At 47.0% G+C, this 21,678-nt stretch overlaps 1 protein-coding gene across 1 annotated transcript in view; it reads left to right on the top strand.

The window, feature by feature from the left end:
* Positions 1-1,600: 1,600 nt before the first annotated feature.
* Positions 1,601-21,678, top strand: part of AGBL1 (AGBL carboxypeptidase 1) — a 375,392-nt gene continuing 355,314 nt past the window's right edge. Inside the window, exons 1-4 of the mRNA XM_090263733.1 lie at positions 1,601-1,685; positions 3,381-3,527; positions 5,377-5,508; positions 9,340-9,433. Of these exons, the coding sequence (XP_090119859.1) occupies positions 1,601-1,685; positions 3,381-3,527; positions 5,377-5,508; positions 9,340-9,433 (458 nt within the window). The remainder of the gene's footprint in view (positions 1,686-3,380; positions 3,528-5,376; positions 5,509-9,339; positions 9,434-21,678) is intronic.

The following is a 21,678-nucleotide window of genomic DNA, read 5'->3' on the forward strand; positions in this document are numbered from 1 at the left end:
CTTCAATCAGTTTCTATTTTATTAGCGTTTCTCTTTCCTCTTTTTTCTCATCTCTCCATGTCCTCTTTTCCTTTCTGTTGCTCATGACTCATAACTAATACATTACATTCATTAGCTAACCGATCTGGCATTTCACAAGTTGCACAAGTGCACAGACTCGCTTTTATCTTTTATTCGCAGGTTTGCCCTCTGTGATTTCAGTTACCCACAGGCAACCCAGGTTTCAAAATAGTAAATGTCAAATTCCAGAAAGAAAACATTCATGTTTCAAACTGCGCGCCATTTGGAGTAGCGTTATGAAATCTCGCGGGATCTGCTACGTCGTGCATGTGTGCCGCTCCCTATATCGAGCGTCCCCACGCCGAGTGCGTCCTCACGCCATGCGTGTCCCCACGCCGAGAGCGTCCCCACGCCGTGCGCGTCTCCGCACTATGGACACTTCCGACGTTCCTCACGTGGTGGCGCCCTTGGCTCTGACTGCTGCCGTAGGTCGGGGCCTGGGTTCCAAGTAATACTTATTTTACTTAATAATGGCCGCAAAGCGGAAAGGGCGGTGCTGGCCGTCCTGACACGTGGGAGACGAGCTGCAAGGTGCTTCCTTAAAGGGACAAGTGCTCCACTCAGTAGTGACAGCAAAAAATCACATGCCGAGGTTGCTCAAGTCTGTGGTGAAAGAAGATATTTCTGAGAGTTCATTAGCATAACATTACAATATAGTGTTATGACTTTTATTATTATTGTTAAAGTGTTACGGTGCCTAATTTATAAGTTAAACTTTATCCTACGTACGTATGCATAGGAAACAATGGTGTATGTATATATACGCGGGTCGGTACTGTGCAAAGCTTTAGGCATCCACCGGGGGTCTTGGGACATCCTCTGTGGGTAACGGGGCTACTGTGGTGACGCCTCCTCAGAAGCGCGGAAGGGCAGGTGCAGGGAGCTGGGTGGGTGACACCTGGAGGCGTGGGGACCGCGTGGGGACCACGTGCGCTCGGGAGGGCTTCCCACTGACCCGGCCCGCAGCGTCTCTTCCATCTTCCCTGGGTTACTCCTAACTCTTTCTTATCCGTCAGGGAAGTTTTTCCATCAGAACATTTTAGTGGATTTCTGAAAGGCCCCTTGGCTGTGTCTGCATAACTCACCAGTGCTTATTCTTTGGTCCGTCTTACTGCTACAAAGCGGGTCCTTGGGGAGGGGTACTGACGGTGAAATGTGGAGGCAGAGCCCCCGGGGACCCTTATCTCAGTGAGGTCCCGCACTGACGTTATTTAGGGAGCACCCCTTCAGGCATTTTTAAATTTTATTTATTTATTTATTTGAGAGAGGGAGAAAGAGAGAGAGAGAGACAGCGATTTTGTTGTTTCACTTGGTTGTAGATTCATTGGTTGCTTCTTGTATGTGCCCTGACCAGGGATCGAACCTGCAACCCTGGCGCATCGGGATGGCGCCCCAACCCACTGACCTACCCGGCCACGGCCTCCTGTTAGGCATTTTTTTGTTGCAGGAAGTCTTTCTCAATGGAAGGAAGCGCACAGTCCTGCCAGTTCCACGTGTACCTCCCGACCGTGCCATGTCCCTTCTGCATTTTGAGTGAAAGATGCTTGTGTTTCCATTGCAGAGCTCCTCTGACAGAGCGTCCGTCCTGGCCATCCTCCAGGTCCTTGGGGACCTGCTCTCTGTGGGTGAGTAGGCCATGCCGTCGCCCCTCACAGGGTGTGTGTGGGGGGTCTGGGTGGCCTGGGGTTTTGCTCAAGTTTTCTGTGGAACAATCACTGGCCCGTCTTTCTTTTGCCCCAAGGTCGAAAAGCACTGGTATAAACTGGGCTGGTTGTACCCTCAGCTCTTCAGTCTTGTCGCTCACCCTGTGGCGACCCAAACTTAGGAGGAAATTAGACTCCAGTGGTGACCCCATGGGATCTCACCTCTGAGGCCGAGGACCTCCGAGTGTCCAGCTCTTCCCAGAGAGAGTTGCCCTCAGCAGCTTGACCTCTCTCCTGCCGCCGCCTCCCCCACTGTGGCCCGTTTTAGAGCCAGGTATTGGCAGCCCCCCACCATACGTCACTGGAGACAGAAACATGAGGCAGGCGCTGGACCCAGCCATTGGCCCGCCAGTCGGTTTTCCGAGACAAGATGACAGCGTGGACTACACTGGAATGAATCAACTACGTGAACTGGGGCACGCCTGTCTTAGCTCGTTCCCACGTGAGAGTCCTGGAAAACAGAGCTTTGTGGATGTTCCCGCGTTCACTCAGTTTTCATTCTGCGTGCCAGCCGCACTGCTTTAGAAAGAAACATTAACCCCAAGCGCCCACACCAAAACGAACTGACGCTCCAAAGCCACCGAGCCTCAGGCTACGGTTTCAGGAGGCGGGATCCAGTCGCAAGGAGGTGTTCCCATAGTCTGCGCTGCCCTCCAATGGCAGGGTGACTTCCCTGCAGCCCTCTGGGTGAGGTGCCCTCTTGTCTTTTAGGGTCGTGTGCCTTTCATTGGCCCAGTGGTGTCTGGATCTCAGAATGAAACCTTGCAGTTCCCCTTGTGATACAGGCGCTGAGCATTGCTCCGTTAGTAGGGGCGCTACTTTGCATTCGGATGAAAATCCAGAGGGTCGTCTTTGCTGATAATGTCCCACCCTGTTGGCCACCTTGGTTAGGCCAACCATGTCCAGTGCAGAGGATCACCCAGGACCCCTTCCAAGTTGAAGTGTAATCATGCTTTTGAGCTTCTCCTGGGACAGTGTGTGTGTGCGTGTGTGTGTTTCTGTGTGTGTTGGGGGGGGGGGGGTCGCTGTTCAAAACTGTCCTTAGGTAGAAAGATCAATATACTTTATCTGAGCCCCAGACCCTCTTCAATCTCAGATAATTGGACATTCGCCTCTCTAAGGATGACTTCAGTTGTTTCCGTGTTTTCCCCCCATCAGTTACCGAACTGCTGCACCGTCACTGGTGTTGTTCTGGCTAAGCTGTCATCCCGATTCCTGTTACAGGTCATTCAAACCTATAGCAGAGTGATACTGTATTCCCTCTTCTATTAAAGCATATGATTATATATAAGCCCACATGCATGTTTATATGCATGCAGACACAAGTACATCCATACATCGAAGACTCAATAGGTCCTTAGGAAAGTGGATTCTGGGCTTCATCTTTTACAGCTGCTACAGGTGAATACACCTAGGTACTTAATATTCTGTTATTTCTACATTTCACCCTCCCCCACCCCAGCTCTTACCTAATAGCATGACTTTAACACAATTTGATTCAAGAACTACACAATTTTGGTTTCTGGGGTGAAATGAATCAATCCTTGCTCTGCTGCTAGCTCCCGGGAAATGAGAGTGATTTCTTACGGCTCAGCACTCCTCTGCTTTCCCCCGTAGGCACAGACAAGAGAATTCGCTACATGATCAGCAAAGGTGGGAGCGAAGCCCTTTTGCAGACCCTGGTGAACACAGCAAGGACAGCATCTCCAGACTATGACATCCTCCTGCCCCTCTTCCGACTGCTGACCAAAGTTGGCCTACGAGGTACCCACACCCCCAGGCCTGAAGAGGGCGGAAAGGCTCTTCTGTTTGGTATTGTGAGATTTGGGGAAGCTCTTGTGGGAAAGTGCAGGGAGGAAGCCACGGGAGGGTCTGTGATGCCTGGGTGGTGACGGCAGGAATACCACAGCGGCCGAGGCAGACAGGGGACCCTCCCTCGTGGAGCTTATGTTCAAGTGGAGGGAGGGCAGAAAGTAAGCAAAAATTAACCAGGTGATGGCCGTCAGGGACAAGGGGGATGCTACTCTGTGAGGTGTGGCCAGGGAGAGGTGACATTTGAGCACAAACCTGAGGGACGAGATGTCAGCAAAGCAAAGAGTGGGCCAAGTGAACTCTCGGAAAAGACCAAAAAGACACCATACACACCCCCAACAGAAATAATAGCTAGGAAGTCAGACCCGGGCTTCAGATATGGCCCTGGTTCTTAGTAGCTGTGTGACCTTGGACAAGATGAGAGCCACTGGACCCTCATCTACAAAATGGAGGCACCCGCACTTAATTCTAGGGTTGCTCTAAGGGCTAAGTGGGGTTTTGTATGTCATGGGTTTAACATGTGGGTGAAGAGCCTGACAGCCAAGAGTCACGTGGGTTTCATAGGAGCAGGAGAGAAGAGAGACAGCAGGGCAGTATTTTCAGGCCACAGACCTTGATATTAGTATTTCCGTAATCACATCAGCACAGCTTCTGTCCTCAAGAAAGCGGAGTCCTTGATATTAACATTCAGGTTGCCAGGGGCTGACTGAACAAAGCAAATGAGGTGGTGTGCTCATGATGGGCACCAGACAGGTGTCTTTTCTGATGAGGGGGATGGGTCTCTTTGCTGCTGTCCTTTGGTCCAGAGCTAAATGGTGGTAGACCAGGTTTAGGCTGTTTCCCGAGTCGTCCGCATTTCCACTGGGGATGAATCCGACAGTGATCCTGTTCTTGCAAAAACAAACATGACAGTCTGGGCATTGCTCTTTGGAAAGGGCGGCAACAAATGTGAGAGCCAGGAACATGTTGTGGAATAAAAGGTACTTTCTTCTTATTTCTATTTTTATTCACGAAAGTAACGATGACTAGGCTGCAACACTAAATATCAGGTTATGGGAATCAATCATTTAGAGAAAGTGAGGGAGAATGTTATTTTCTGAAATTATGTTCTCACTTTTTATTATAAAGTTCTCCATCATATAGAAAGATGACCTTGTTTACCTATTACTTAGATCTAACCACTGTTAACATTTTTATTTGAAATATTTTAGGAAAAATTATAGATAGCATTTTATTCCTGAATACTGTCAAGTACATGTCTCTGAAAAAAAGACATTTTCCTGTATACTCGCAGCACCATGATTATAAATCTAACAAAATTAGCAATGAATGAATAGTTTAGTCTCATTTTAGTTTCTCCAAATGTTCCCACCAATGTCTTTTACAGACATGTTCAAAGAAGAATCCATGCATTGTATTTAAATATTATGTAACTTAAGTGCTCTTAACTCTAGAAATGTCTTAAAGGAAGGAATTTATACCCTATCAAACTGAGTTCATGTTTGAGGACAACCAGAAACATCCTTGCATATAAGGGTTATGAGTCAAACAACCCGCGAGACTTCATGTAAATAGTTATTGAAGAATAATGGGCCATATGTGTACCCTGAACTAGCTATTCTGAACCATCTGGTTCTAGTGGGGGCATATTTAATAGCATTTTCTACTAGATCTGGGAAGTCTTATTGGTTATGTTTATCTTCTTTCTAACCATCACCTTTGCCTTCCTGTCCCCCACACATTGTACAACCTTCAGAATTAATGTGCAACAGAACTAAGATGGATTGATGTGTATTCACAGATAAAAAGTTTGGACAGAAGGCACTGGAATTGGAAGCACTGGATGTGACATTGATTCTGGCCAGGAAAAATCTGTCCCACAGCCAGAACCTCCTCCACTGTCTCTGGGCTTTGCATGTGTTTGCCTCCAGTGGTAAGTGACTCAACTGTGGTCTTCTGGGGTGGCTTCCGGACCTGGGCTAGGACACCTCGAAACCATCTGGGGGTGTTGGAAAAAGGAGGGTATGGGTAGAGAACATGTGGTCCCCCCCCAAAATTAACCATGAGGAACCTCATGTCTGGCAGTGAGGAGTTTCTTTTCTTCATCTCCTCTATACCTAGGTAGAACTCTTGAGTGTGTTCCTAAAGTTAGAGCTCAGTATTATTTTCCCGTGTGAACCACACACAATAAGAGCTCTAAGCCTCTGTATTACTACTGCAAGGTGGAAAAGACTTATGGCAGAAGAGGGCAGACTTTATTCAGTCCTTATCATATTCAAGGCACAGTGAGATGTGTCACAGCTGTCAAGAATAACCCGCCGTCACACATCTCCCCACCGTGTCCCTGAAGTTATTCATGGGCTACGACAGCCTTTACCAAATTTCATCTCATGATGCATCTCAGCATAGACCGTAAGGTAATTGGATATATCACAGCCCATGAAACATCCTTATTTGTCATTCACAGATTTGGATTATTTCTGATCATCATAACAATCCCGTATTTAGACTTACTATTTTATGGCCAAGAGAAAAAAATGAAGCTTGAAAGAGTGAAGTAATTGCTTGAGTTTGTACAGATAAGTCACGGGGGCTTAGTTTCTAACTCTTAAGCTCATGTTTATTCTAGTCCCCATGTGCAGACAGTTCTTATTAATAGATTAGATCCTATACCTCCTATCTCACATATAATGAGTCCAGACTTTTATTTCACCTTTTTAAGCCCCTTTCCTGCAGAACGAAAGTGACAATTATTTAGATGTAATGCTCTCAAGAGGAAGGACCATGGGCTCAGATCCACGGAGACCTCAGTTTGATTTCATTTCTGAAGAGGGATGTGACGTGGGCGCTTAACCCGTTCAGCCTTAACCTGTTCTTCCTCTGTAAGAGCGCAGTGGTGAGGAGAGCTCGCAGACTTGGTGGGTGGGCTGAGTGGGCTAATGTTCACAGGGATGCCTGTCACATAGTAGTCGCTCACTCGGTGAGTAAGTTTCCCTTTCCTGCCCTGTTCTTTTCCTTTAGTCCTTTGAAATAATAGGAAGAACGCAGAAAGGCGGGTGCAATAGGTGCCTTTTTCCCTAACTATGCTCAGAACTACTGAAATAGACACATATTCCTTTGGTGAATTCTGTTAATAAGCGTGGAGGACCCATGAGGAGAAACTATTTCTCGGGGATAATGAGATAGATTATAGTCTCCATGTTCACCGTCCACTTTCTTTTTAAAAAAATTTATTTCTTTTTAGGGAGAGGGGGTGGGTCAGAGAAAGAAGGGAGAGAAACGTCAATGTGTGGTTGCCTCTCATGAGCCCCCCGCTGGGGACCTGGCCCGCAACCCAGGCATGTGCCCCAACTAGGAATCGAACCAGTGACCCTTTGGCTCACAGGTCGGTGTTCAATCCACTGAGCCACGCCAGTCAGGGTAGAAGCTGCACTTTCACTCATACATGTTGAACAGAAAATCGGAGAATATTTGGGAAGCGCTGAAAGGATCAGTGTAAACCCATCTCTAATAAAGGACAGTGGAAGTGAGGAGCTTATGGCTTTACGTGAAGCACAGCGCTCCTTAATGAGCCGCCGAAAGGGGCGGCCCCCCCCCCCCCCGCCCCGTTTGAAGCTTGCCAACAACTTCAGGCTTCTTGTTTTGTCTTCCTAAGCAGTAATTAGGCTGAATGACTTATCTTCCTTATTAGACATACTGGTTGTTGTAGAGATCTTGAAGAATTCCTTCAGCAGTAGCTCTGACAAATGCTGGCGTTTGCCTGTGGGCGTGAGGAGGTGGCTGCTTGCTCCCGTTCTGTGACTGCATGTACTGTACCAACGAACTGTTTCATCAGATACTTTAAAAATTATACTACCAGTTTCTATACATTGACTTTCCTGATGAGAGGCAAACAGAGTTATAAAGCCTACAGACTGCTGTCTCTTTGGTGAATTGTTAGCCGCTGTTGACTGTTCCAGCAGGCTTTCTAAACAGCTCCTATCTGCAGAAGGAATTGGCTGGGACCAGAACGGGTCTGTGACAGCCAGTGAAGCCTTTGGCAGCTCTCAGATGGCCAATGGGGATATTTATAGAGCTGTCAGAGGTCTAACCTTGGGCAGCCATCCAGTGTGGAAGAACTCAGTGAAGATTTCTGGTTGTTATCCTCCTCTAATTCCAAGTCTAATGCCTTCCATGTTACAACTTCTGCTCTTAACCCCCTCTCCGTAACTGTACTCAATGCTAGCATTTTGCTGAGTTCTTGGCTGAGAGGTTGCGCTAGCATGTCTCCCCGATTTGGAAGCGGTCGCCGTGGGAGTGGAAGACAGAGGGGCAGGATGGAGGTGTTCAGCCCCTGAGTTCTGACCCAGGCAGTTGCAGCCGGTACTGGCGTCAGGAGAGACGTGTACACAGAGGACGTGCCAGGAACATGCGTTCCTCATGTAGCTAGGACATCGGCCTCAGTCTCTCTCTGAGATGGCCTTCGTTACAGCCGTCAGGCTTCCACTTGTCCTCCTTTCCCGAGGCCTGGAGCAGGCCAGTGGAAGGCTCCCGTGATCTCTCTGCCTCTCCATGGCCCCCTTGTTCCAACTCGTATTCCCTGGAACAAGGCTGTTTCTGTTTTGCCAGACTGTTGTGGTGGAGGAAAGAAAACCGAGTCATATCCTGGAAAATAAGCATCTTTCTTTCTCCCACTGAAACTTTTGACTCCTGCTAAACCAATTCCATTTTGTGTCCTGTGGATTCCTCTCTCTCTCTCTCTCTCTCTCTCTCTCTCTCTCTCTCTCTCTCTCTGTCTTTTTTGATGTGACCAGAGCTCTTCCTAAAGTGACCTCTGTGGCATGGGGTACTGCAGAAAGGCTAGGGTGTCATTGGATTTGGAAGTGACATCCAGAGACTTTGCGTCGAAGCCACTGGGATGACCAGAAACCCCTCTGAGTTTCTGTTATTCAGATCTGTGGCTCTAGTTTTGTAACCATCCCATTGGGCAAAAAGGCGAGACCTTCCCAGGCTAGCTACCTCTGAGCAGGAAGAACTAATTCTTCCTTAGACATAATGGTGGATAGAGGCACAGTCCGGTCATAGCTTCAGTCATGGGAGATCCAAGCACAGTAGCTGTAGGGGAATTTGCAACATGGGTGGAAAAGAAAAAGTGCTGCCTTCCTTATTAGGTTGCCCCTGAACACTTTAAAGGAGGGGGTCCAAGTTATAGTGAGCCTTAACCTGTCTGTCTACCTGTGACGTTTTTTCATTGTGAGGTCTGCAGATGACAGCATATGTTTAAGAAAGTGTTCTATAAGATACTGGCAGTGTGTATACGTGTGTGCCTGTGTGTGTGCATGCCTTTATGTGTGCATGCCAGTATGTGCGCAAACATGCGTGTGTTGTATGGGAAGTTGGTGGTTGGTGAAACAGCTTGAATTGAAGTCATTGCCAGAAATACAAAAGTCTACTTATAGAAAAATCTCATGTTCAGCAATTGCCTTGACTGTTCTGATTAAGAATACAGTGGGGAGGTGCCATGGGCCAGCAGAGAATAAAAAATATAATTTGATGGCTTGGACCCCCCTTTGGGAAGAAGATGATGTGAGCAGATAACGTGGGCTTTTTCGGTGATTTTTTACTTCCAAACCGTGAGGAAAAGACCATAGAGGTTCTCTCCTTTTAAGTTGCCTCTGTTCAGAAAGGCGATGCACCTCCCCTACTTTTTAGGTTCACTCTGTAATGCTGAAAATAACGCTTGGTTCAGATAGTCCAATAACAGTTGTGTTTCTGTCCTCCTCAGTCACCACGGGAGCCATGCTGGGGATTAACGGAGCAATGGAGCTGCTTTTCAAGGTCATCACCCCTTACACCAGGAAGCGAACCCGAATAATCAGGTACAGAGCGCTTTCGTGTGTACTTTGGCCATTTGTGCGTGAGAGATGCAGAGACGGGGATGGTGGAGGCGGCCTCACAGACATCCTCATGCTGCGTCCAGCCCAGCTCTGTTGAGGGATGACTTCCACACCCTGTACATACTCTACAGTGACCTTATGTTATTGATGATAAGTCATATTGCTCCCCACCCATGGATCATGTCCCCTCATCCCCACAACAACCCTGAGTGGAATATGATTACCCTCATTTTCACGCGAGGAAACAAGAACGTGGGAAGAGCTTTCTCCACAGCCACAGTGCTAGGGAAGGCAGAGCTGGGGTGTGTATTCAGGTCTTTCTGCCTTCGGAGCCTGTACTTTCTGCCTGAAGACTTCAGCTCTTCTTTGTACTCACAGCGGCTCTAGCACAGGGAGTATAGTCCTTAAAAGACAGCCCAGAAATGACAGGGAAAGGGGACATTCCTCAGGGTCCCTAAAGAGCCAGCCAGTTAAATTTCTGGGCCTTACAGTCATCTGTCATGGCCGTGGGCTGGTTTTCAGGTGGTTTTTATGATCGGAAAATGAAACTCTACCATTCTCCCTGGCGTGCCGGGGTCGGGTGAATCATCGGCTTAAAAAGGGAGATGGTTAGACCTGAAGGCACTGGGGATATTTGGAACCATTAAGATCTGTCATTTATGGGAGTGACTCAGCGAGGACCTTGAAAGAATATTAGAAGCGATTCAGCCAATTTTCAAGATAGATGGGGTCGTTCGGCAAAGGAGCGTTTCCGTGCCCAGCCGTGATATTCTCTGCAGCCCAGCATCAATCGCAGGTTCATGTTCACAGGAATATTTTTCTCCTGGGGTCACCACAGTATTGCCGTTACCATCTATTCTCACCTGCAGCTCTTTACACCAGCATTTCCTAGAGTGAAATACATTATATCTCAGTGAAAAGAAAAAAATTCTCATCAAATGTATTGAGTAGTACTGGGTTAAACCAAGTTTGGTAGATTTCTTTAGGGTAAGACTTCTCAACGCCTTTGTCAGGCCAACACACATTCAGAATACCTGACATGGGTACATAGTACACCCTGTTCTAACACTGATTTGGCCAGGAAACTATTTTTGTTTGGAGACTATTGTTTGGGAGTCTGTGTTCTATGAACCTCATGTTAGAAACTGCCCATCAAACTGCAAATGTCCTGCAAAATGGGATTCAACTAAATTCTACCAAGTAACCATCATCTAGAAAGAACAACACTTTAGGGTCACAAACTCAGTGACAAGAACGAAAATTAATTTGTGACTTTTCTGTAATTGTACTTCGTTTTCACCTTAAACTTCCGTCTATGTCCACGTGGAGATGTATGATTTCTATTTGGATTTGGATACGTCTGGTTTTTATCATCACGTGCAGGTCTTCACAGCTGACATCTGCAGTCTTGACCTGTCCCTTGGCCCCAGTCCATGAACTTTGCCTTTTAACCCTATTCACATAACCTGTTCTGGTCTGCTGCTGTTTTCATTGATCATTTTGGCAGTTCGGCAATATGTGGTAGCTTCCCCCACATTGTGTGAGAAATCTGTAGGATCTCTGTTGAACCCATGCATGTGTGTGTCTGATCAGCCATCCTTCTCTGCCCACTTGGGTGCTGTGTTGTTTGCAGGGCTTCTCCAGGAAGCCCTTCCCAGCTCAGCTTGGCACCGGGCCCCTTCCTTCTAGGGCCTCCCGCCTTACGTTGTCCACGTGAGAAATGTCCAAGCCTGTAGAACACTGTTATCAGTTTATTTGAGCCAAACTGACAACAGTTGCCAGGAAGCAGAATCTCAGTGAATTCAGAAAACGCTCTGGAGAATGGCCGTTTGCAGCTTATTTCATACCTTAGAATCAAAGGAGGAGACAGAAGGAGGGTTCCGAGGCATGCACTGGTGTTAGATCAGGAGGGTGGGAAGAAAGCAAATTGAGGGAACATCTGGAGTTGGATAAAAAAATAAAACAGAGACACATCCTTCTTCCACATTGGGGGTACAGGATAGTTAACTAACATTTACAGCACATAGAGATGTTATATGGGGGACCAGGATACCAATGAGGGGTTCTGTGGTCTCTGCTGGGAGATTGTGCTCTGAGGGGTCTGGAAAAAGAGAGTCCTCTGACCTTTCAAAGGTATGTCACCGTAGATGTGAAAGTACACTAGACAGGCTCACGTTAGGTAAAGACTGACCTTTGTCAAGGAAGCTACGGGCCTAGGACATGACTGCCCACCGTGCCTCGCTTTTGTTAGGGATTTTTATGTTTAGCCCATCCTGTGTGGTTACTTTTGGTTTCTGAGTTTGTAAGGCTGCCATGCAGGCCTCCCCTGACCTTGTCCAGTTTAGTACGTGGCCCCGTTTTTGTCCACATCGTCTTCTGCATTCAGGCAGCGGAGGGGGAGTGAGCGGCAAAGCCCAGAAATCCCCGTCTCAGAGAGTCACGCGTGTCAGTTGGTCGCTCTTCGTCTCTGAAAGGGGAGCGGAATTCCTGCACAGATGTGACCCAGGTGCTTCAGGATCATAGGAAGCAGCACCAGGGACTAAGGAGGACTGATGTTTCCAGTGATGAAAGGAACCTCAGGGACCATATTTCTGCATTTCTTTCTTTTTATTTCTCTCTAAACTTTGGGCAACATGATCACCCACCCCCCCGCCCACCGCCAGTTTTTTTTTTTTTTTTTAAAGAATTTTCATAAAAGGTTTATTCCTGATAGCTGAAAAACTGGAAACAACCTCAGTGTTCATCAACAAATGAGTGGGTAAGCAATGGTGGTATATCTCTACAATAAAAACTAGTCAGCAGTAAACAGATAAGCTATTGGTACAAGGGATGATGTGGATGAATCCCCCAAATGCTACTCCGGGTGAATGGAAGCAAGCTGTAAAAGCATGCGTACTTTATGATTCCATTCCGGAAGCTCTACATCAGGCAAGGTCGGTTGACAGGGACGGAGAACAGATCCGTGGTTGCTGTAGCTGGGGTGGGGGTAGCTTCCCCGTCCTGAACCAGACGGCGGACTGAAACAGAACCTCCACGGGGCACAGGCTCCGGCACCACCCGCTACAGTGCAGCCACTGCGGTGGCATTTACGATGCGCCCTGCTCCGTGCTGAACTCCTGGTTCGCCTTCTCCGATTTCTGTACTCCGCAGGGCAGGTGCGGTTACTGTCCCCAGTTTGTCAGGGGAAAACAAATCGAAGCTGAAAGAAGTTAAGTAGCGTGCTAGCTAGGATGTCAGTAAAAGCGCTGGGATTTAAACCCTGTCTGATACAGGAACCTTAGCTCTTCCGCCACCCCAGGAGTGTCTTACACAGTCTACTTCCAGCCTTTTAATTTCTAAACCACCATATGTAAGGCCATCATCGGCTGTTAAAGTTTGTTTAAATTTCTGTTACTGTCTAAATGGCTCATACTCATGGAATAATTGGCTTAAGATAGGGGCGTCATTCTGCTCAATTGAATTTCCTCTCAAAGGCTAAATAAATGTGCATTTCCTCTGCCTTTGAATTCTTTCCCAGGGCTGCCTTGTTTTCTACCTGAGCCCCAGCCCCAGCCCCCAGCAGCCAGGTCGGAAGTCAGAAGACCTGTGCTGTAGCCGTCTTTCTAAATCCACCTCAGAGTGTGAACAGCAAGTCCTAACTCCTAGGCTGGTTGAGGACGTGAAGAAACAAGGGGTAAAAATGTCATAAGCTTTGATGTGCATAACGTTGTGAATTGTTATTAGTACAAATACTGTCGGCGACTTGGCTTCAGAGGAGGCAGCAGAGCTAGAGGAGAATGTGCCGTGGCTGGTGCTCACCTTCTCCCATGAACTCCACCCCCAAGGAATAGCTGAGAGGCACCTGGTGGGTTTTCCTGAGCTCCGCTCGGGTACCGGAACCAGTGGATTGGAAGGATGAGCTACCGCGTCAGGGGGCATGGATGGCCCTCCTGAGGACCACCGTCCGAGTGCTGGCAGGCTGTGGGAGTTATTCTGGGGCACATTCGTAGGAACAGATGCCCAGGGCGGCCCCTGTTGCCTCCCTGCCCCGGGGATTAGACCTGCCCTACTTCCCCAGCACAGACCTAAAATTAGTCACGCAGCTGTCCCCCGATGAAGCCCTGTCTCCAGGTCTCACTCAGGGCAAGATTTATGACAGAGGCACACACCTTCCAGGGAGAAGGGGCATGTAGAGCAATGTCGCTGCCCCTCCGTGGCCTCGTGCCAGCCCTCGCTCCCACGGAGGCGGCCCGCCTCACGCCCCGGACACCCACCATGCTGGCAGCTTTCCCTGCGTGCATCAGTGTCGCCTGGCCCGCTTCCTCGTGCCCGTCTCCCCCGCCTGCGCAGTTCCGGCCAGACGGCTGCTCTTCCTTGACTTTAGAGCGGTCCTGAATGCATCCCAGTCTCCGTGTCTGTCCTCATCCTGTCCTCCTCCTCTCATCTCCCTTTCTAGCTAATCACACCGCACGGGGCATGGCCCCCGTTCTCGCCTCATCAGCCTCCCATCCTGCGCAGCGGCTCTGCTGCTTGATTGAAGGGTAGACGTGCTCCCCACTCTTCAGGCCCCACGTGTGGTGCCCGGTCCACCTCACCAGACGGCAGGAGTCTTCCCTCCTCAGTGCTTCCCCAGGGCCTTGTTCACCTTTTCCGTTACCTCTGCTGCATTCAGCTCTGCGCTGCGTTGGTCTCAGTGGTAGCGCTTCCCCCTAAGTTCTAAACCTCCTAAAGGCTGAAGTCAAATTGTATTCATCTTGCTATTCTCCACAGGGCCTACCCAAGCGCCAGTATGGTTGGCTCTTCAATTCAAAAGAAATCCTTCCATTCAAAAACATTTTTTTGTGAATAGATTATCTAAAGATGAAGAAAAGTCACCCTGACCCATGTGGCTCCGTTGGCTGGGCATCATCTCACAGAGCAAAAGGTCGTTGGTTTGGGTTTGATTTCTGGTCAGGGCCCGTGCCTAGGTGGTGCGTTTGGTCCCCAGTTGGGGCACGTCCGGGAGGCTCCTGATGGATGTTTCTCTCTCACTTTGATGTTTCTCTCACTCTCTTCCTCCTTTCCCCTTCCTCTAAAAATAAATAAAATCTTAAAAAAAAAAAAAAAGCATTAGCCGAGTGGGTGCTATAGTAAACACTTCATGTTAATTATCTTATTCTTCCTTGATCGTATGCTGACTCCACATGTGGGGTTCCATGATGTCTGAACATGTCTGGGAAATGATGTCACAGGCTTACCAAGAGCTCTATCACGTGAGGGATCGAGGGGCCTTCTGGGAACTCATTCTGAGAGGGTGAGAAGCAGCGACCACTGGTGTGAAAGCAAACAAATCTCACTCACCAGAGGGAAGGGAAATGTAGACTCTTCCGTCTCGTACTTAGAGTCTGGGGAACTGACGAGATGGACAGAAGGGAAGGATCTGCATGTGAGGAGATGCCAGGGCAGCATTCACATGAACCCTTTGCTCGTTGTTAGAGATAGACTTCTAGTATTGAGTTTGACGATCAATTCAGCTGGGGCTATAGAATTTAGGGAGGGGGAAGCTTTGTTTAGAACTGGGGAAGGAGAAATGATCCTGGGCCAGGGTGAGCTACTGAGGACGAATTTGTTTGTCGCCCCTGAACCGTCTTTGAAGCTGGCCCAGTTCACTAAGTAAGAAAATTTACGGAGACAAAGATGGATGTCTTGTCTGTGACTAACTCATCTGTGACCTTAGAAAAGCTGCATTGGTTTTGTGTCTTGACACCTTCTGTGAGAGCTGCACCCTTGTTCCCGCCTTCCTGGGAGGGACCTGAGGATTTTGGTAATAACAGCCATGTCTGCTGCCTGCCCACTTGACCGGTTCCACATACCTGCTGATCCCGTTGGGTCCTCACGCCGTAACTCTTTACCCAACCTTTGAAGCTGGGTTCCCACTTTTATAACTAGTGTATCTCCCAGGACTTAAAAGTCTGCTGCCTGGCCTTCAGAGGCATCAGACTTAGTCAGACATGGCTTGTTATTTCTAGAAGAGGCTGGTCCTTAAACGTCATCGCGTCCCCTGACCATTGCACCGCTCCTGGGGAGAGAGAATTCAGGACGGTCTGCAAGCTGTGACGGCACCTTTGCCACTCACCTTCATCCTCTCTGCGGCCTTCCCAGGGCCACAGGAGGTCAGGAGTGTGTCACTCAGGCCCTTGCTGAGGAGGAGGTCTCCAGGATTGTCACCCCCACCCCATGTCCTCTCAGGTTTTCAGCAGGGTGCTCATGCTATGATTTACACTGTTTCGGCTCAGGGGCTCCTGGGGGCCTGGATTACGTTGGGGTCATGGAGTCTGTGTACTCCACTGGGTTTAAACCCCTTGGCAGCGGGCGGAGGTGGATCTGTTGGGTCTTAAGTAAGCCTTATAAGCAAATTCTTCAGCTTAGTCCCCTGTTGTCTGTCCCGATGGCTCCTTGAGCTTAGAAGAGTGTTAGATGATCTTCTTTCAAAGCCCCGATCCCAGGGCAGCTCTGCCATTGCCGGATTACGGGGCATTGCTTCACTGGGAACTCTCCATGGCGATTTCATCTTCAATTTATGAGCTATAAGCACTGTTCTTCTCCTTCTTTCCCTCTCCTCCGAGTCACTGTGTTTTCTCCAAGCCTTCTGGGCTTTCTCCAACCATCACACCGTTCTTCTTTCTCTGACTCTAGTAGCTGACACATGAGTGGAGACTCACCCAAAGCTAATGGGTTCCCTGAGATCATGAGCGATTGGGTGACTCGGCTGCTTTGTCACTGAGACAAAGAAGCAAATTTTCCCCTTTCTCAAAATAGCTGCTGAGTCCCTCCCCGGGCGTTCATTTTCCCCTCCTCACCCTCATTAATGGCTTTGTGACTTTGCTGCTCTCTGTTCAATATAATTAGACTCTGTGCGCTCCGGGGCACGGGCTCGCATGGGGGATTCAGAATCTGTGTGCTCCAGATCGCTTGGGCTCAAATACCTTGGAACGGGAACAAAAAAATTCCAGCCCGGCCGCCCAAGTGCTGATGTTGGGGTGTACGACACGGGCTCAGCTTACTGACAGTGATTAGTCTCTGCCACCTGACTCCACGCTCGGAGCCGATGATGGAATGAATAGTTTCCTACATGTATTAAACCTTGGCAGCAAGGTTTGTTGGTTTAAATCCCTTTCATCTTCCTGGGAAGCCAGTGATCTCTCCCTCATTAGAGCCAGTCATAGATATTCGAGTCATAGGATCTAAAGGTGGAAGCTGGTCCAACTTCTTCTGCTTAAGATGAGGTCGCTGAAACAGGGAGAGGGCAAACCAAGCCTTGTAACTTAATTTCAAGACATGTGTTTCTCTAAGACGCTCTACGGGATGATGCACAGTGAACATGCTCTGAACTAGGATGCTTAAGTTTACTTGACAACATTCTCGGTGCTGTCTGGGTGCCAGGCTTGGGGGCTTCAAGACAGAGGAGGGTGCACCCTGTCCTTGTGCTGCTGACAGTTTGTGGCAACATTAACAATGCAGAACGGTGGAAAGGTCCATTCTGGCCCAATGCGGGGCTTGAGAAATGGGCTGGTTTCCTGTTCTGTGGAAATGTCCTCAGAACGCCTTTATCCAGAGACGCCCTCAAGGCTGAGCAGGAAGGGCCTTTCCTCTGGGCCCCGTGCCTCAGGAGGCCCTCACTGAGGAGACGTTTCCTTGCAATGCATCACATTCTCCTCCGTTGGCTGAGATGAGCCTGGGCGGGCTGTGCCATTTGGGCGGGGCTTCTAGTTCTTGTTTCTCACCCTCTCGGTGCTCTCTGACCTCCTGCCACCTGATTGGGGTGGGCCAGGGTCCTTGAGGAGGGAGAGGAGCTCTGGGTCTCACGCGTGTGAGGTTGTCTTGAGATCCCATGGCCAGTCCTTGATCCAAGGAAATTGGCCCGGCAGTCAGATCATTCCTACTCTCCGGTGAGCTATTTCTTCCTGAGCATAACGTGAGACGAGATGGACAGAATGTTCCTGACGTGCTGATTTTTGAGGCAAATTGTTTGTATAGACAGAGGCTCCCAAAACACCCAACAAAACTTCCTGGGCCCTTCACATTCTGGGATGGCCCTGCATGTACCACTACCTGCCTAGTGAGGGTTCGTTTTTATTTTTAATTTTTAATTTTTAATTTTTGTCCTCCCTGGAGGACATGCTCATTGATTCTAGAGAGAGAGGGGGAGAAACATTGATGTGAGAGAGAAACATCGATCAGCTGCCTCCCAGAAGCGCCCTGACTGGGGACCGAGCCCACAACTTAGGTATGCGCCCTGAACCAAAATGAAGTCCACGACATTTCAGTTTACGGGATGACATTCCAGCTAACGGAGCCACACTGGCCAGGGCCTCGTGAGGTTTCTTTACAAATGGCCCAGTTCCATCTTTATCTTCTGACTCCTGTATTCTCCATACTTCTCTATGGATTTGCCTCCAGTTTTCCTCTGGAGCCTGGAGTCAGGCTCTTTGGAATGTGCACTTGCCATAGAAGTTCATTTTCTGGCCCAGCCTGACTCAGCATGGAGCTTTTCAAGGATTATATCTTCCTGTAAGTCGTATCCTCCTCACAGTATTTCCTGCCCACAAATATGTGGGAGAGGAGATTTGAAGAACTGGGTAGAGGTATGGAAAGACCCTTATCGGGAGATGCCGTTGTGACCTTGACCTTCACCCTTTGCTTTGAGGAAGGTGGTTGTTCTCCTAGGCCCTTACCAAATTCTTCGGGGATTGATTCCACACTCAGGCATCACAAATCATAATGCATATGGGGACAGAAACGCACTGCTTTTCTGTGGGGCTGTGAGTGGCTGCAGTGTCTGAAGATGTACTTAGCAGAGACAAGCCAACTCAGTATCTGGCAAGGAGAGGGTCAAAGGGAAGCCATCGCATGGGTGTGTGGCCATCAGAAACTCACTGCTTTTAGGAATTTAGACAGTCAGTGCCGGATGGAAATAGATTGGGGGCTTTCTGTCTAAGTCCAATTACAGTCCTAGTTTAATGTTCATTTCATGTGGCCATTAATTATGTTCATCAGAGCCAATGACAAAAACGACTCGAGACAATAGATTGCCTTTTAAAAGAAGAGAATTCTTATAAATTAGGTTTGAATTTCTTTCAGGTAGTACATAGTAGGTATTCAATAAATGCCAGTTTAATGAATGAACAGTCATTTTGGTTTGTCTGAGCTGTACTCTTTTAAGCATTTATTCATTCAGTAAGTATCTGGGGGGCACTTATTAACAGCAGAAGTGTGTGGGCTTTGAGAAGGAAGCACATCGTCCTTGCCCTTGCGGAGTTTACAGGTGTGTGCACACATCAGTATGTAAACTGGGAAGATAAATGCTGCAATGGCAGGGTGTTCAAAGAAGGAGGATCTTAGTTTACCCAGGGGCTGGCAAGCAGAGACCCAGTGAGAAGGCAGCTTTTGGTTTGGAATAGGGAAGGTGTTTCCACGTTAAGGTACCAAAAGGATAACCTTCCAGGCAAAGGCAGAAACAAATGTAAAAAACAAAAAGAGTATTAAAAAATAGTGGTTGTCTGTATGGCTGGAGTATATGGCGAAGGAATACGGCCAGAGAGCTCACACAAATTGGTCTGGAACAGTCTAATATCTTACCAGGCAGTAAAAGTATGGGAATATATGGTTCACATGTAGGGACTAGAAAAACTGATCAACTCATAAAAATACTCAGTTTGCCAGTAATCAGAGAAACACAATTTAGATCAACACACGAGTTTCACAAATCAGAGTAGCAAAGGTTTTGGAAAATGATATTTATTGTTGGTGAGGATTCAATACGACAGGCACTCACATGTTTCTAAGCATGTAGATTGATCACACCTTCATGAAAACAATGCGGTGATGAATATCAAGATTTTTTTTTAAAGTTCTCATTTCTTAGCCCAGTTTTATCACTTTTGAAATCTGTCTGACAGAATCATTGAGAAAGGTGGATGAAGATTTATGCACAAAAATATTACAATCATAGTTTTATTTATAATTGGAAATATTATAACCAGAAAAAAGTTTGATAACAGGGAATGCATAGTAAAAGTGATATATTTATACATTATCATATTATGTAGCAACACATAAAAATAGATTAGAGATGATGTTTGCCAGTGGTAATAGCTTATGATAAAATACTGAATAGTAAAAGTAAGGTTCAAAAGTTCAGAATGCAGTGTGATCTCAACTTCATAAAAATATACACATAACTTCTGCTTCAGGCCAAGATGGAAGAACTGAGCTCAGATTTATCTTCCCACCTGAAAAAAAATTGAGCTACAGATACAAATATATTAAATTTTTTTTTTTTTTAAAGATAATCACCATCAGGCAGTGGAGGACGATGAGCACTGGGAGAGGAACCTTTAGTTTTCTCGTTTACTGTCTCAAGAGAGCATCCAGGTTGAAGTGCAGGGAGGGCCACCCCAGGTGCAGATTCGTAGTTGGCCTGAGTTGAGGGGACAGGTGAGGACAAAGCTGAGAGTCTGGAGAAACCCGGGTGTTTAGACTTGATAGGACAGAGTACTGTGGTAAGGAAGAGGGCTGCACAGTGAAAGAAGACTCTGGATATCTTCCCCTCCAAATACTCAGCTGAATATCGATCAGTGTGTACTTGGAGGGAAACTCCCCAATGCCAGGGAAAGCCCACCTTCAAGGAATGAGGGGAGCCATGCCTGGTGCTCACACGAGCCTGGAGATAATGCGTGATCCTGCAAGGCAGACTGGACAGCTTCATGGTTTGTAGGGCAGAGAACACAGAAAAATACCCAGAGGAATCTTGCTTCAGTAGTGCGGAGCAATCAGCTCTACACTGACCGCTGCTCTGGTCCTGCCTGTAAGATACTAAAAGCGTGGCCTGGACGGATAAAACAGTTTCCAAGAAACTTAACTGCATCTGAGAATAGAGCTTCAGAATATTTATAGGAATACAAAAATAGCACTCAACAAGGTAAAAGTCACAAAATCTAGAATCCGATAAAAAATTGTCACGCATACAAAGAAACAGGAAAATGCTACCTATAGTGAGGAGATAAATCATTAAATCAGAAACAACCCAAACTGGAACATCATGTTGGAATTATCAGGCAAGAACATTAAAAAGTTATCCTAACTATATTTCATATGTTCAGAGTTTAAGTAAAGAAACAGATGACATTAAAAAAGACCCAAATTGGACTTCTGGAGATGAAAGCTATGGTGGGCAAGGGGTAAAGAAAATGGATTGAACTAAGGAAATTAGACATCACAGAAGAAAAGATAAGTAAATTCAAAGACATAGCAATAGAAAGTTTCCAAAATGAAGCACAGGGAGTAAAAGAGAATAAAGGAAAAGAAAAGCAGAGAAAGGAGCCCCAGGGAGTCACGGGGCAAGTTCAAACAGCCTGATACAACTATGTGTAATTGGAGTCCCTGGTGAGAAGAGAGAGGTGGAGGCAGAAACATATGAAGACATAACGGCTTCAATAAACCGCAAGAGACACGAAGAAACTCCCTCTAAGACAAATCATAATCAAATTGCTCAAAACCAGTCATCAAGAAAAAATCTTAAAAGCAGCCAGGAAAAGAAAGGACAACATTATGGACACAGGAACAAAGAGGACAATACAACAGATTTCTCTTTGGAAACAATGCAGATGAAAAAGCAGTGGAGCATCATTTTAAAAGTATGAAATTCTGTATGTTATGCATCTAAAAACAGAGCTTCAAAATAAACTAATTTAACTGAGGGGAGCAGTAGATATATCCATAATTGTGGTTGAAGATTTTAATAACCCCCTTTCAATAATTAATAAAATCAGTAGAGAAAAACAGCAGAATCTACATTCTTTTCAAGTGCACATGAAATATTCACAAAGCTAGACCATATTATAGGCCATAAAACCAGTTAAAATAAATTTATAATCATTAAGGTGATAAAAGGATATTCTCTGACGACAATGAGATTAAACTGGGAACCAGTGAGAGAAAGACCTCTTGAAGAGCCCCCACATTTTGGAAATTAAACGACATACTCCCAAAGAAACAACGGGTTGAAGAAGAAATCAAAAAAGAAAAAAGAAAATGTTTTGAGCCAAATGAAAATGATAGGCAGCATATTAAAATCTCTGGGATGTCACATACTTGGAGGAAATTTATAAACTATATAGTATAAACTATGTTAGAATAGAAGAAATGTAAAATGATATCTAATTAATGATCTCAAATTTCACCTTTAAAAAAGAAGATCAAAATCCAAA

Source organism: Furipterus horrens, unplaced genomic scaffold (genome assembly GCF_987537825.1).
Source record: "Furipterus horrens unplaced genomic scaffold, mFurHor1.1.pri manual_scaffold_16, whole genome shotgun sequence".
Taxonomy (NCBI): Eukaryota; Metazoa; Chordata; class Mammalia; order Chiroptera; family Furipteridae; genus Furipterus; species Furipterus horrens.